The sequence below is a fragment of the Callithrix jacchus genome, chromosome 1, assembly GCF_049354715.1.
Source record: "Callithrix jacchus isolate 240 chromosome 1, calJac240_pri, whole genome shotgun sequence".
In the NCBI taxonomy this organism is placed as follows: domain Eukaryota; kingdom Metazoa; phylum Chordata; class Mammalia; order Primates; family Cebidae; genus Callithrix; species Callithrix jacchus.
This window is the reverse complement of record NC_133502.1, coordinates 75,757,996-75,773,375: the sequence shown is the minus strand read 5'-3', so window position 1 is coordinate 75,773,375 and position 15,380 is coordinate 75,757,996. Positions and strand designations below refer to the sequence as shown.

The 15,380-nt window shown below is 46.1% G+C and overlaps 1 protein-coding gene across 4 annotated transcripts in view; it reads left to right on the top strand.

Moving 5' to 3' along the window:
- Window positions 1-14,420, top strand: part of DAPK1 (death associated protein kinase 1) — a 204,719-nt gene extending 190,299 nt beyond the window's left edge. For all 4 annotated transcript variants that reach the window (XM_035300083.3, XM_035300091.3, XM_035300077.3 and 1 more), the window contains 5 exons: window positions 1,634-1,831; window positions 3,582-3,720; window positions 5,033-5,153; window positions 8,254-8,442; window positions 11,921-14,420. In XM_035300083.3, the coding sequence (XP_035155974.2) occupies window positions 1,634-1,831; window positions 3,582-3,720; window positions 5,033-5,153; window positions 8,254-8,442; window positions 11,921-13,153 (1,880 nt within the window). In that variant the 3' untranslated portion in view covers window positions 13,154-14,420. The remainder of the gene's footprint in view (window positions 1-1,633; window positions 1,832-3,581; window positions 3,721-5,032; window positions 5,154-8,253; window positions 8,443-11,920) is intronic.
- Window positions 14,421-15,380: the final 960 nt, after the last annotated feature.

Here is a 15,380-nt window from a genome sequence, read left to right as displayed (position 1 = left end):
TTTTGGGCACAGAGTAAGCACCAAGGGGGAAACTAGGTGAAGGGAGCTTTCAAATCCTGTGATGCAGTGGCCCTGCCAGGCCGCCTCAGAGGCCACTGGTGGGCAGCCACGGTCCTGGCAGGATGTGGCAGTGTAGGGGTGGGGCGTCTCAGGTACCATACCACATCTGGACAGTCATTGGAGGTTCTGAGCATCACAGGAGCTCCAGGTGGAATCTTACCCGTAGACACTTGTGGGTAAATGGGCAGCCTGCACAGTTCCAGCGTGGGAAAGCAACTGCCCCCACATACAACCTTTGACCCCTGCTTGACACTTTCCTGCCTCAAGGACCCTACCTCCTCCCAGGTTCATCCACCTCTTGCACAGGCAGAACTGATCAGCTCTGCATCTCACACCTGCGCATGCTTCTTGCTTCTTCTGAGCAGCCTGAACAGGGCCTTGCTCACCTAGGCAAGTCAGTCCCTGTTGAACCAAATTCAGGTGACTTTTCATAGTCACTGTTATATTCAATATCCTATACGCTGGCATGTTCCAAAATTCATGTATACTTATTCAGGACACAGAATCTTTTCACCTACCTGCTTTCATTTAATCCTATGTGGGACTTTGTGAGTTTGGGAATCACGAACCTAACATGGGCAGTTTGTCCCTGGCTCCTTCCTTGTCAGGAGTACGCTCTGCAAGTAAAGGTGGAGTGTCTGTATTAAGGATATATGAGCCTACAACTGTGTTATTATGGATGTGGTGTTCACACTTCTGTGTAATATGACCTGATGGATATTTGCTTTTTCCCCAGGTGGTTCTCTCTTTTTTTTATATACCAATATTTGAGGGGAGTAATACATACACACATTTCCATGTAAGCATCCAGGTATGAACATATATGTGCACATGCATGTTGTGTATGTGTAGCAATCCAGGATGTAGGAAGTAGACATGGTAATAGATATATACATACACACATATAATAATGAAGGTACTTAGGGAAAGAGTTAAGCAGGTGCAGACATAAGTAGAGAAACAGACATGATATGCATGCTATAGATATGTAAGTGTGACATAAGTTGATCTGGACTTCAGTAGATGTGTGTCTTAGTTCATTTTGTGTTACTATAGCAGAATACTCAAGACAGGATAATTGATAAGAAAAGAGGTTCATGTAGCTTATGGCTCTGCAGACTGGGAAGTTCAGGGGGCATGGCACCAGCATCTGCTTTGCTTCTGGTGAGAGCTTTTGAGCTGAGTCTAAACGTGGCAGAAGGTCAAAGGGGAAGTGGACACATGGGAGCGAACAAAAACCTGCTTTATATCAACCCACATTCTCAGAACCTAATCCATTCTCACGAGGGCAAGAACAAACTCAGTCACTCACTCCCACCAGCACCAAGCCTTTGGGGAGGGATTTGCCCTTAGTACTCAAACACCTCTCACAACACCTCACTGAGGAGCAAACTTCAAGGTGAGTTTTAGTGGGGACAAACCATGCCCAAGTCACAAAAAGATGTAGACATATACAGAAGAATGCCGTAAGTATCACTGCGCCTACTTGGAATCCTTGAAGTGCTAAGAGAAATTAGGATTGAAATGTGGTTGGCGATGTTTCACGATTGTTACCATTTTTCTTTTTCTGTAGGAGTTGGCGATTTCAGCGTGTGGGAGTTCTCTGGAAATCCTGTGTATTTCTGCTGTTACGACTATTTTGCTGCAAATGATCCCACGTCAATCCACGTTGTTGTGTTTAGTCTAGAAGAACCCTATGAGATCCAGCTGAACCAAGTGATTTTCTGGCTCAGTTTCCTGAAGTCCCTTGTCCCCGTTGAAGAACCCATAGGTGAGCTAAGTCCCTGTGGGCCAGTGATGTCCTGCCAGTGGTTGGCCACGGATCGCCTCCTCCTTCCAGGCTCCTGCTCTGCTGCCCACTGCTGCTGCTGGCCTTGCACCAGGCCATGAGCAGATCCCACCGTTTGTGGCTAACAGCTAGGCCACCCTCCTCTCTGCTTCCTGCTAGGACACTTCTACTCTGAGAATCTTCCTGGGGCTCAGGTATTCACGGTATTCTGCAGGGAGTTTTTGTTTCATGATTGCATCTTCCTGCCTCAAAGGCCCGCTTCTGAACAGTTCTTTGAGAGGCGTGTCTCAGCTTTTTTCTTTGACAGCCATGGTCGTTGTGTGTTAGGTACAAAACGGAATCCCTGCTTGGATAGCTGTAGCAGCTTTGCTAAGGGTACAGGTTCATCAGTAGAATGTGCTCTTTGTCATCCTGTAATTCCACTAAGAAAGGAAGAACGGAGCCAGGTGCAGTGGTTCACGCCTGTAATTGTAGCATCATGGGAAACCGAGGTGGGCGGATCACTTGAGCTCAGGAGTTCAAGACCAGCCTAGCCAACATGGCAAAACCTTGTCTCTACAAAACATACAAAAACTTAGCCAGGTGTGGTGGCATGCGCCTATAGTCCCAGCTACTTGGGAGGCTGAGGCAGGAAGATTGCTTGAACCTGGGAGGTTGAGGCTGCAGTGAGCTGAGATCGTGCCACTGCACTTTAGCCAGGGTGGCACAGTGACACCTTGTCTCAAAAAAAAAAAAAGAGAGAAAGAAATGAAGAAAGGAACCATGTTGACTGAACGTGTAATCTTAACTTTATTCCTAGAGGAGAGGATAACATGAAATAAACTTCTGGTCTTTGCCCGCATCAAGAGAAGCAACCTTCCCTGGTGAAATGCAACACCCAGCAGTCAATTTTTTTCCCAGAAAAGCGTTTAATAATATAAGGAGGGCTGGGCACAGTGGCTCAAGCCTGTAATCCCAGCACTTTGGGAGGCCAAGGCAGACAGATCACGAGGTCAGGAGATCAAGACCATCCTGGCCAACATGATGAAACCCCATCTCTACTAAAAATACAAAAAAAAATTAGCTGGGTATGGTGGCACACGCCTGTAGTCCCAGCTATCTGGGAGGCTGAGGCAGGAGAATTGCTTGAACCCGGGAGGCAGAGGTTGCAGTGAGCCGAGACCGCGCCACCACACTCCAGCCTGGCGCCTGGTGACAGAGTGAGACTCTGTCTCAAATAAATAAATAAATAAGAAGAATAATACAATGAATTGGGCTTAATGCCCCTCTAGGCACTGCCAGTTTGTCCCCCCTTTTTTTTTCTCCCCTAAGTGAGAGGCTGTTTATGTGACAGGCAAGCTGTTTATCTCTGACCCATCTCTGTGGTGCTGCTGCACTCAGAGGTCTCTCTTTGGTCTTGTAAATGGCATCTCCCTTGGCTAAGGTTAAATTTTCCCTCTCCTTGCAAGCAGGGGCTGTTTGAAGACTTGAGAAACTGCCCTTAGTAGTTCTGGTCCACTTTGAGCTGCCTTCCTTGTGGCCTAAGAGATGGATTCATCCTGTCATTGGTCATGCTGGGGCCTTCTAGGATCACAGTGCACAGCGGGCATGAGGCTGTCATGTCTGTGACAGGTTGCACTTGTACCTGGAGAGTTGGCCTGGGCATGAGGCCAACACACCCCCCTCACCTGGGCAGGAGAGGTAGCTAGGTAGGAGGACTCATCTCCTGAAGCATTTCCCTCTCTGCCCCCAGCCTTCGGTGGCAAGCTGAAGAACCCACTCCAAGTTGTCCTGGTGGCCACTCACGCTGACATCATGAATGTTCCTCGACCGGCAGGAGGCGAGTTTGGATATGACAAAGACACATCGTTGCTGAAAGAGATTAGGAACAGGTGAGGGGCAGCCATTTGGTCCCCAACTCACAGGTAGCCTCCTCTCCCTGACAACTGAAGCAGAGGTGTGAAAAGTACAAGTCTTGTGAACCAGAGAAAGGTTTTAAAGGCCTTTCTTTCTTGGTTGACTTTTTTGTACAGGTCATGAGTCCCTTATTGGAAATGATTGGCTCTAGAAGTGTTTCTGATTTCAGATTTGTTTGGATTTTAATGTATTTACGTATACATAGCAGTTGAACATCCTAATTCAAAAATTCTAAATCTGAAATGTTCTAATGTGTGTCTTGCATGTCTTGCCTTTGCCCAAAACGTTTTTGAATCTTGGAACATTTCAGGTTTCAGATTTCTGGATTAGGGATGCACAATCTGAATTTTTCATTTTATTAAAGCAATGAATCCACATAATAAATCAAATACAAATGAAGAGCACGTGATGAAAGGTAGCCTTCCTCCCCCTTCTTCTTGCCTCTCAGCACCACTGCCCAGAGGGGACTTCTTTTAGCTGTTTAGGTTTCAGTATACAGTATTCAGTGTTCAGAAACACTAATCAATATGTCTTACAATGTAAGTTGCAACCTACTAGTGAGTCTTAAAATTCATTTAGGGAGTTATGGCCAATTCTTTTTAAAATGGGATGGAATGGAATGGGATAGGACAGTGGACAGGATAGATTGTAGTACTTTTCATATCAAGTATTATTTTGTAAAAGGTCTGTTTCACTGATGAGTATGGGTATGTACAGGATCATAATGTAAAACATGTGTTTTTACTTAGTCTGTCAAAAAAGTTTGAGCCTGCAGCTCTATATAATATGCTAGTATCTCTGATCTTGCATTATCAATATGAGACACTTATCTGTTGTCTTGAGACACTATATCTGTTGTCAGATATAAAAATGGGGCTTCTATTCATATTTTTAGGACAGTGGTATAACTTTTGCATTCACATCTTTATTCTTAGTCCCTCCACTTTCCACAGTATCTCTGGTCCTCACTTGTAAGGTGTGAGCTTTAGGCCTCACTTTTCCTGCACCAGGAGAAGCTGACATCTTTCCATGCAGTGCTCATGCTGCTTTGTGCAAACCTGAAGGTCCCACTCCTATGACTCGGAGCATATGCCGATTTCCCCAAGTCTGTGCATCCACTGTGATGAGGCAGAGCCCACCAGCAGCAGGGACGGAGGGGCCTTTGCAAGGAAACCAGAACTTTCCTTGCCTCCTACCAGCCTCTCGGGCCAGTAGGAGCCTGGCCCCTCCATGGAAAGACCTGGGGAGATTGACTCACTGCTGAAGAGGCTGCTGCTGTTCCCTTAGGTTTGGAAATGATCTTCACATTTCAAATAAGCTGTTTGTTCTGGATGCTGGGGCTTCTGGGTCGAAGGACATGAAGGTACTTCGAAATCATCTGCAAGAAATACGAAGCCAGATCGTTTCAGTAAGTACACCCTGGAGAGGGGGCCTGGACCCCTTTGTACTTCCTTCTTGATTTGCCTCTGGTTTCAGGGAACTGCTTCATAGTAGGACTCAGTAAGAGGGGTCTGCCTGGACATGTTTTTATCCAAGGGTTCTGGGACAAGAAAGGAAGAATAGAGAAACAGGTAGACAATGGGAAATGAAACGTTATTATGGGCAAATGTGGACTACTTCAATTTCGTGAAATTCTTATCGATTTATTGGTTTCTTTTAAAATATTTTACTTATTTATTTTGTTTTTCCAGACACAGGATCTCATGCTGTCATCCAGGCTGGAGTACAGTGGTGTGATCATAGCTCTCTGTAGCCTTGAACTTCAGGGCTCAAGCAATCTGCCCACCTCAGCCTCCTGAGTAGCTAGGACTATAGGCATGCACCACTGTGTCTGGCTAATTTTTTTGATTTTTGGTAGAAACAGGGTCTCACTAGGTCGCCCAGGCTGGTCTCTAACTCCAAGGTTCAGGTGATCCTCCCACCTCAGCCTCCCAAAGTGCTAAGATTATAGGCGTGAGCCACCATGCCTGGCCAATTTTGGAAAAAAATAATTCAAAAGTGACTTATTGTGAAATATTTGGAAAATTTAGAAAAGTAGAAAAACAGTCACAAACTTTTTCGAAAGACAGAAAACAATAAATGAACAAAGAGAACAAGACTGCATTCTTGGGTTGCAGGATATGACTGAATATTTTATTTTTCCCTAGTTATATAAATGTAATACAATTTCAGTTAGCATCTGAATGGGTTGAGAGGATTGGGATTTTTATCTTAAAATTTACATAGAAAAATTAAATAAATTATAAAGCTGCTGATAATCAATACAGTTAAACAGGAAGAAGAGCTTAAGAGAGTATAGAAGTAAATGGTAATATTTTTAGAAATATAATGGAAAATAAATATGTTTTTTGTGGTTAATGGGGGAAATGATTATTTAATACATGAACCTGGCACAACTGGCTATTTGTCTGGAAGGAAATAAAGTTGGACTCCTACACCCTACAAAGTCCAAAAATAAATGGATTAAAACTTTTAAATATAAAAACATAAAACAGGCCAGGCGTGGTGGCTCAAGCCTGTAATCCCAGCACTTTGGGAGGCCGAGGCGGGTGGATCATGAGGTCAAGAGATCGAGACCATCCTGGTCCACGTGGTGAAACCCCGTCTCTACTAAAAATACAAAAAATTAGCTGGGCACAGTGGTGCGTGCCTGTAATCCCAGCTACTCAGGAGGCTGAGGCAGGAGAATTGCCTGAACCCAGGAGGCAGAGGTTGTGGTGAGCAAAGATTGAGCCATTGCACTCCAGCCTGGGTAACAAGAGCAAAACTCTCTCTCAAAAAAAAAAAAAAAACATAAAACAATAAATATCGTGAATAGAAATTTTGGAGAGTGTATTTTCAAAATAACTAGGGACTAAGGAAACCTGTTAAACCAAGATATAAAATACTAGAAGTTTTTAAAGAAAATACACCCATTTGAAAATCTAAACATTTTTAAAATTTTTTTCTGGCAAACAAATTTAGTAAACAAAGTTGAAAGGTGAAATAGGCTGGGAAAAAGCATTCTCAATGCATTGGATGGAAAAAGGGTCATACTGTAATGTTCAGAAAGCTCTCCAGAATTGGTAAGAAAGAGCAAACATCCCAGTGGAGAAGTGGTGGCATTCAGTCCGGACTCTCTCTGCTGCCCAGGCCTGAGGACAAACGCGGGCAGGTGCCTGTCCCCATCTCTTACCTTTGAAGCTGCCTCTGGGTGTATCTCTCTCTTTCTGTTTCTTCTTTTTTTTTTTTTTTAACTGCTTTGCTAATAGGAACATGCTGTGCTTCCCACACCAGATTCTGATTCCAGACATGCTTCCAGAATTCTCAGGAAACCCTCTCCTGTCTCAAGAAAACCCTGCCTTGCACACCATATATCCTTGCTTTCCTGTTGGGGACCTACTGTGGCATCATCAGAAGATAGGGGGTAGTCTGGCGAGGCCTGGGAGGAATCCATCACAGAAACCAGGGGCGGTGATCCGGGAACTAGCGGTGGTCTGTGAGGCCCCAGCACTTCCCCACCAGGTCTGGACTGGGGCTGTATTCCTGAGGCAGCGGGGAGTCCCTGAAGATTTTCAAGCTGGGTTCTGGCAAGATCTGCAGCTGCAGACACCCCATGTTCAACTCCCAAACTCCTGAGCTCAGGCAGATGGAGTCCACCTGTCAACTGCACTCACCTCTGAGAATCTTGTTTTTGAATGCAGAGTGGACTTTAGCTGACAGAAAAGGATTTGAGAGGGGAGCGCGGAATTAATGATGCAGTACAGCCTGTGGCATGTGTGGTTTCTAATCAGGACGTGTGGGGATTATATGAATCTGTAACATAGACTGATTTATTTAACCATCTTAAAAGGCTAAAAATCCACTTCAACCTTCTTATCAAGAATGGGTCTAATTGGAAACGATATTTCAACAACAGCCCTCATGAATGCCTAATTTACTGGTAAAAACTCATTGTAATATTGATGATACTCATTCTCTTTTCCTCTGTTCATAAAGTGACCATTGCCTGAGTGAAACAATGACAGGACGGAGAGAGCGAGGGAAGAAGGGAGGGAGGGAGGAAGAAGTGAGGGAGTGAAACAGGAGTTGGTGAACATTCGTTGATTGAGTGACCAAATCCACAATTCCAAAAACATTCCTGGCAGACTCAAAATCTATTTAACATGAACTCAAGAGCTTCTGTAAAACTTTATAGTTGAGCAATAGATCAGGCTTAAAGGCAAGTCTGAAAAACAGCTGCCCCAGTACTCAACCCAAAAAGCACTAATTACGTGACACAGTGGGGTATACCTGTAGTCCGGGCTACTCAGGAAACTGAGTAGAGAAGATTACTTGAGCCCAAGGGTTCAAGACCAGCCTGGGCAATAGTGAGGCCAAGTGTAAAAAAAGAAAACACAAACAACAAAACCCACTCACTCATCAAATTACATGCAAGGCGCCTGAACAAAGGCGTCCTCTCCGCCGCGGCCCTGCTCAGAGCACCCACAGCTGCAGGTGAGTTAACTTGTCCCGCCCTCCCTTCCTAGGTCTGCCCTCCCATGACTCACCTATGTGAGAAAATTGTCTCCACGCTGCCTTCCTGGAGGAAGCTCAATGGACCCAACCAGCTGATGTCGCTGCAGCAGTTTGTGTATGACGTGCAGGACCAGCTGAACCCTCTGGCCAGTGAGGAGGACCTCAGGCGCATCGCTCAGCAGCTCCACAGCACAGGCGAGGTGAGCCCCTGGGAGCCCAGGCAGGGGTTCATGAGAGGTGCCGGGGACTCAGCCTGTCCCAAATTCTAGCTCTTGCAGGTGGTGTGAGCCTGGAGAAGCAGTGTGGAAATGGCGCAGCTACCTACAGTATTTCCAGACATGTGACAGTCACATACAGCCCTAAGTGACACTCTGAACTGCAGTTCTTGCTCGCCTTAGGAGCTGTCATTTTGTCTTGTCATGTTTTGCTTTTGTTTCCAGAGTCGGTTAGTTTGGGAGTGCAGTGCCCACTGCCCCAGGTGACTGAGTCTCTCTTCACTCCCCCTGGGCACCTGGTGCTAACCTGCTACTCCTGGCAGCCTTCCAGATGGCTGCTTCCTGTCAGCATGGAGTTACCAGCTCCACACAGATCTCCTGGGCACAAAAACAATTGAGAAAAGGCAGTGAGGTGTCCTTGTGGAGATGATGTCTGGAGACACAGAGACACAGAACTCCAGTGCACAGACACACAGAGTAATCATAACTGGAAATGCACATTTTCAAAACCCTAGCAAGCCTGGCAGAAATAACCAAGAATGGGAGGGTTTGCTCTGGTTGTGTGACATTAAGCACTGGGTTGTGGTTTGGAAACCCTGTTCTGATGGCATCATATGCCTGTCCCCAGAAAGGGGGCGATGCCTTCACATTTCTCCTCCATGTGAAATCAGGAGACTGCATGAATTAGTGTGAGCCAAAAAGAGCGGTTCTGAATATTGGAACTAAAAGCAGCTCTGAGATTATTAAAAGCCAGATGCTTACCTCTCCAGTCTCAGTTGCCAGGTCTGGCCCTATAGCCAGTTTGTATGAGTCACGCTGTCTTGAAACTCAACCTGAATCCCAGGCCAATGACCTTGAACACTGGAGCCACAGGTAGTGATTTCATCAGCCTTGAAACTCCGGGTTAAACAGCCAGCCAATCTTCTGACTCCTCTAGGAATACTTTAAAGTGATTAAATCCAGGGAAGAACACAGGTGAAGGACCACAGATTAGATGACAAGCTACTGCTGGATGTAAAAAATGTTTCAACTCTAATAACAAACTCCTTTGGCACAGGAGCCCCTCACTTTCTAGCACTAGACTAGCAACTTTATAGATCATAGCATATAGTCTCCTTTATTTGACATTCCATCCCTGCTTGGAACTTTAATAAGTGAATGAAGACGTAAAGAAGGAAGGAAATTAAGCAGAGAGAACTACATTGTGTGGCCCGACTCTGATTGGCCCCGGGCCTCCTCCAGACCTGCCTTCCATACCTCGTCTGCAGATCTTCAGAGCTCCCCAGTGGCCCTTCTGATGTCTGTTTTCTGGCCCAGGGTCCCCCATTGTGTTTAGCCGGCTGTCTTGGCTCCTGCTCTCCTCCACCAGGGGACAGCTTTTCAGTCTTTGTCTTTCCTGAGCCTGAGGAGATGCAAATTGCAAACGGCATTCCAGCAAACACTCCATCAGGAACTAGATGGATATTGGCTCTGCCCTCCAGGAGTTTTCAATCTCGGTTTAATTTTGAATAGACTCGTAGATGGGGGCATCTTTAAGGTTTAAGCCAGACTGTGGGCAGGAAAGTACCATGTGGTCACCGGTCGAGCCGGAGCCTCCAGGTGAGGGAGTCCAGTGGGATGGCCACTCTCCCGGAGAGGAAACAGAACTGTTCCATAAGGGGGGGAAGTTCCTTCTGTTTTTTGTCACTTTTTTTTTCGTACTTACTTTTTATTTTTCTTAGAAGTAAACACAACCAAAAAGCTAAAGTCCCCTTGGGCCATCATCTGTGATCTCATTCCTCTCTCTCCTTCTCTGAGGCCAACTATTATCATGACAGCATAGCTTTCCAGGCCTTTTCTAGGTGTGTGTGTTAAAAATTTACATAATGGGCCCGGCGCGGTGGCTCACGCCTATAATCCCAGCACTTTGGGAGGCCGAGGCAGGTTGATCATGAGGTCAAGAGATCGAGACCATCCTGGTCAAGAAGGTGAAACCCCATCTCTACTAAAAATACAAAAATTAGCTGGGCATGGTGTTGCACACCTGTAGTCCCAGCTACAAGGCAGGAGAATTGCTTGAACCCAGGAGGCGGAGGTTGTGGTGAGCCGAGATCATGCCATTGCACTCCAGTCTGGGTAACAACAGCGAAATTCTGTCTCAAAAATAAATAAATAAAATTTACATAATGGTATAATAATACAATGTTCTTTTTTTTGCAAATTTTCAAGCCTTTATAGAAGTTGCAAGGATAATACAATGAACTCTCATATATGCTATATTTATTTTTTGAATTTATTTATTTACTTATTTACTTGAGATGATGTCTCACTCTGTTGTCCAGGATAGAGTGCACTGGCATGATCTTGGCTCACTGCAGCTCCACTTCCTGGGTTCAGGCGATTCTCCTGCCTCAGCCTCCCGAGTAGCTGTGATTCCAGGCACAAGCCACCACGCCCGGCTAAGTTTTGTATTTTTAGAAGAGACGGGTTTCACCAGGCCGGTCTCGAACTCCTGACCTGAAGTAATCCACCCACCTCGACCTCCCAAAGTGCTGGGATCACAGGCATGAGCCATGGTGCCTGTCCTACTACATTTAAACTGATCAACTGTTGACATTTTGCTACATTTGCTTGATTCCTTTCCTTTCTTTTTTTTTTTTGAGATGGAGTTTCGCTCTTGTTACCCAGGCTGGAGTGCAATGGCGCGATCTCGGCTCACTGCAACCTCCACCTCCTGGGTTCAAGCAATTCTCCTGCCTCAGCCTCCCGAGTAGCTGGGATTACAGGCACGTGCCACCACACCCAGTTAATTTTTGTATTTTTAGTAGAGACAGGGTTTCACCATGGTGACCAGGATGGTCTCGATCTCTTGACCTCGTGATCCACCCACCTCGGCCTCCCAAAGTGCTGGGGTTATAGGTGTGAGCCACCACGCCCGGCTGATTCCTTTCCTATTTATTTGTTTATTTTGCAGGCATGATGAAATTTCTCCCCTAAATAATTTAGCCTGTATTTCCTAAGGAGAAGGATATTTTCCCACATAACCCAATATAATTGATGATTCCAGGAACACAACATTAATAATAGTTCTATGATTGAATATGTCATCCTCATTCAAGACTTTGCCACTGGTCCCAATAATTTCTTTTAAAGCTGCTTTTATTTATGTACTTATTTTGGGATTCAGAATCCAGTCTAAAATCACTCATTGCCATCTCTCTTTTTTTTCTTCTTCTTTTGATTCACTGGCCTTTTTGAAGATTCCAGGGGAGTTGTTTTTCAGAATCTCTATTCTGACATTTTCAAGCTGCTTTTCTCCACTTGGTGTTTGGTTTTCAAGATGCATCCATGTGGCCTCTGGTCACTCCCTAGAGCGTCTGCTCAGCCTCTATTGCTGGGATCAGGCCCTTTAGTGCTCTGAGTGGCTGGTGCACCTGGCCAGGGCTCTGCCCCTAAGTGTGACTTTCTATTGTACCCCCTGCAGATCAACATCATGCAGAGTGAAACAGTTCAGGACGTGCTGCTCCTGGATCCCCGCTGGCTCTGCACAAACGTCCTGGGGAAGCTGCTATCCGTAGAGACCCCGCGGGCCCTGCACCATTACCGGGGCCGCTACACTGTGGAGGATATCCAGCGCCTGGTGCCTGACAGTGATGTAGAGGAGCTGCTGCAGATCCTCGATGCCATGGACATCTGCGCCCGGGACCTGAGCAGCGGGACCATGGTGGATGTCCCAGCCCTGATCAAGACCGACAACCTGCACCGCTCCTGGGCCGATGAGGAGGACGAGGTGATGGTGTATGGCGGCGTGCGCATCGTGCCCGTGGAGCATCTCACCCCCTTCCCGTGTGGCATCTTTCACAAGGTCCAGGTGAACCTGTGCCGGTGGATCCACCAGCAGAGCGCGGAGGGAGACGCGGATATCCGCCTGTGGGTGAACGGCTGCAAGCTGGCCAACCGTGGCGCCGAGCTGCTGGTGCTGCTGGTCAACCACGGCCAGGGCATCGAGGTCCAGGTCCGCGGCCTAGAGACGGAGAAGATCAAGTGCTGCCTGCTGCTGGACTCGGTGTGCAGCACCATCGAGAACGTCATGGCCACCACGTTGCCAGGGCTCCTGACCGTGAAACATTACCTGAGCCCCCAGCAGCTGCGGGAGCACCACGAGCCTGTCATGATCTACCAGCCGCGGGACTTCTTCCGGGCGCAGACTCTGAAGGAAACTTCACTAACCAACACCATGGGGGGATACAAGGAAAGCTTCAGCAGCATCATGTGCTTTGGGTGTCATGACGTCTACTCGCAGGCCAGCCTCGGCATGGACATCCACGCGTCAGATCTGAACCTCCTCACTCGGAGGAAACTGAGTCGCCTGCTGGACCCGCCTGACCCCCTGGGGAAGGACTGGTGCCTTCTCGCCATGAACTTGGGCCTCCCTGACCTCGTGGCAAAGTACAACACCAATAATGGGACTCCCAAGGATTTCCTCCCCAGCCCACTCCATGCCCTGCTGCGGGAATGGACCACCTACCCTGAGAGCACGGTGGGCACCCTCATGTCCAAACTGAGGGAGCTGGGTCGCCGGGATGCCGCAGACTTTTTGCTGAAGGCATCCTCTGTGTTCAAAATCAACCTGGATGGCAATGGCCAGGAGGCCTATGCCTCGAGCTGCAACAGCGGCACCTCTTACAATTCCATTAGCTCTGTTGTGTCCCGGTGAGGGCAGCCTCTGGCTTGGGCAGGGTCTCTTTGGACTATAGAAGCAAGGGGGTGATGTAGTCCATTCTTACCTTCGGAGATGCTGAGGGTGTTTGTTCCTGCGCCCGCAGCCAGAGGGATGCCACTCCTCCCTCCGGCTTGAGGAGTGTTTCTCTGCCACTACCTCCCTCCCTCTCTCATTCCGTTGTCTGTGGATGGTCATTCTAGTCAAAGAGCAGAACAAATCCTTTACTCTGGCCACTCGAAAAGCTAGTGTACCTCCTCTCAGTGTTTTGGGCTCCATCTCTCATCCTCCAGTACCTTGCTTCTTCCTGATAATTTTGCTGGAATTCCTAACTTTTCAATAACATTTTTTAAACTACTATATTGATTGTCCTTTAAAAAAGAAAAGCGCATATTTATCCAAAATGTGTATTTCTTATACACTTTTCTTTGTCACACCATTTCCTCGGCTTATCTCTTTTATATTTGTAGGAGAAACTCCCACATATGGAATCCCACTGTATGATTTGTAAACAGACAATATGTGAGTGCCTTTTGCAGAAGAGGGTGTGTTTGAAGTCATCAGTCAGCCAGGAGCTGTCACCAAGGAAACGCTACCTCTCTGTCCCTTGCTGTACGCTGATCATCGCCAGAGGTGCTTCACCCTGAGTTTTGTTTTTGTATTGTCTTCTAACAGTCTCTCTGTTTTGTTTGGCAAGGAAAGAGGAGAAAGGAATCCTCCTCCAGGGTGATTTCATGATCAGTGTTGTTGCTCTAGAAAGAAATTTCTCAGTTTGCTTTTGTTCTAATGTCAATGTGAACGTCCACATGAAACCTACACACTGTCACGCTTCATCATTCCCTTTCATCTCAGGTAGAAGGTTGACACAGTTGTAGGGTCACAGAGACCTATGTAAGAATTCAGAAGACCCCTGACTCATCATCTGTGGCAGTCCCTTGTAATTGGTGCATAGCAGATGGTTTCCACTGTTAGATCCTGGTTTGATAACTTCCTGTACTTGAAGTCTTAAAAACAGAAAATAAAGGAAGCAAGTTTTCTCCCATGATTTTAAATTGTGATCGAGTTTTAAATTGATATGAGGGAACATGTCCTAATTTTTCTGTCCTGAGAAGCATGTAATGTTGATGTTATATCATATGTGTATATATATGCACTATGTATATACATATATATTAATACTGGTATTTTTACTTAATCTATAAAATGTCATTAAAAAGTTGGGTTTTTTTCTTTTTTTATAAATAAACTGTTGCTTGTTGCATTAGTTTTGTTGATCTTTAATTCAAAAGATTTCATTTGTTGTGTTTTCACTGCTTTCACCCCACATAGCGGGACAACCCAGTCCAAAGCCAAGAAAATCATTACACCTAAACTCTCACGGGTATTTAGATGCTAATTATTACTAAAATTAGGAATGATGTGGGAAGATAAAAAGAGTCCAGATGATTTTCATGTTTCTTCCCTTGTAAAGAAAAGAGGCCCCTCAGATTTTTCTTGGGTGAACCAGTAAACTGAATTGACTTTTTTAGTCTTGGCAATGGGGAACAGAGGAAGCTTTGCTAAGAGAAAAGCTACAGCAAAAAGACCTTCATGACTTTCTTAACATTTGCAGTTCATTTTTGCTTCCTGCAAGTTCTCCACAATAAACATGATTAACTTGTATAATAAGAAAAGAAGTACTGATGAATAAAATGAAAACTAGACATAGCTGTGTCTACAAACGATAAGACTGAAATGGAGACTGTGGTCGCCTTAAAGAGTGGAAACTTTTTCTTGTTTCAGCTGCTTCCTGAGGGTTGGCCTCATTCTCTCCTACTTCAAAAAACTGCTTCCTATTGCAGGAATATAGCAGCAGGTAGCTAAAAACTGGAGAGAAGGTGTTTGTCTCTTGGAGCATCTATATATAAAATTCCCGAGAGGGACTGATTGGATTAGCTTGAGTCACGTGGCTCTCCCTGTGCAAATGTGGAGGAGACACAGTTACTAGGATCGGCCTCATCACCCAGTGAGCTGGGGTGGATGTTGGGGGAGGAGCAGTTCTCCCCAAGACTAGGGTTCTGTTAGCAGAAGAAAGGTGAGGGAGGATGCTGAGCAGACACATTTGAGGTACTGCAGAGTCTTGATGCTTTCCTTTTTTTGAGAGAGAGAGGGTTTGGTTTCTGTCACCCGGGCTGCAGTACAGTGGCATGATCATAGTTCACTGTTGCTTCAAAGTCCTGAGCTC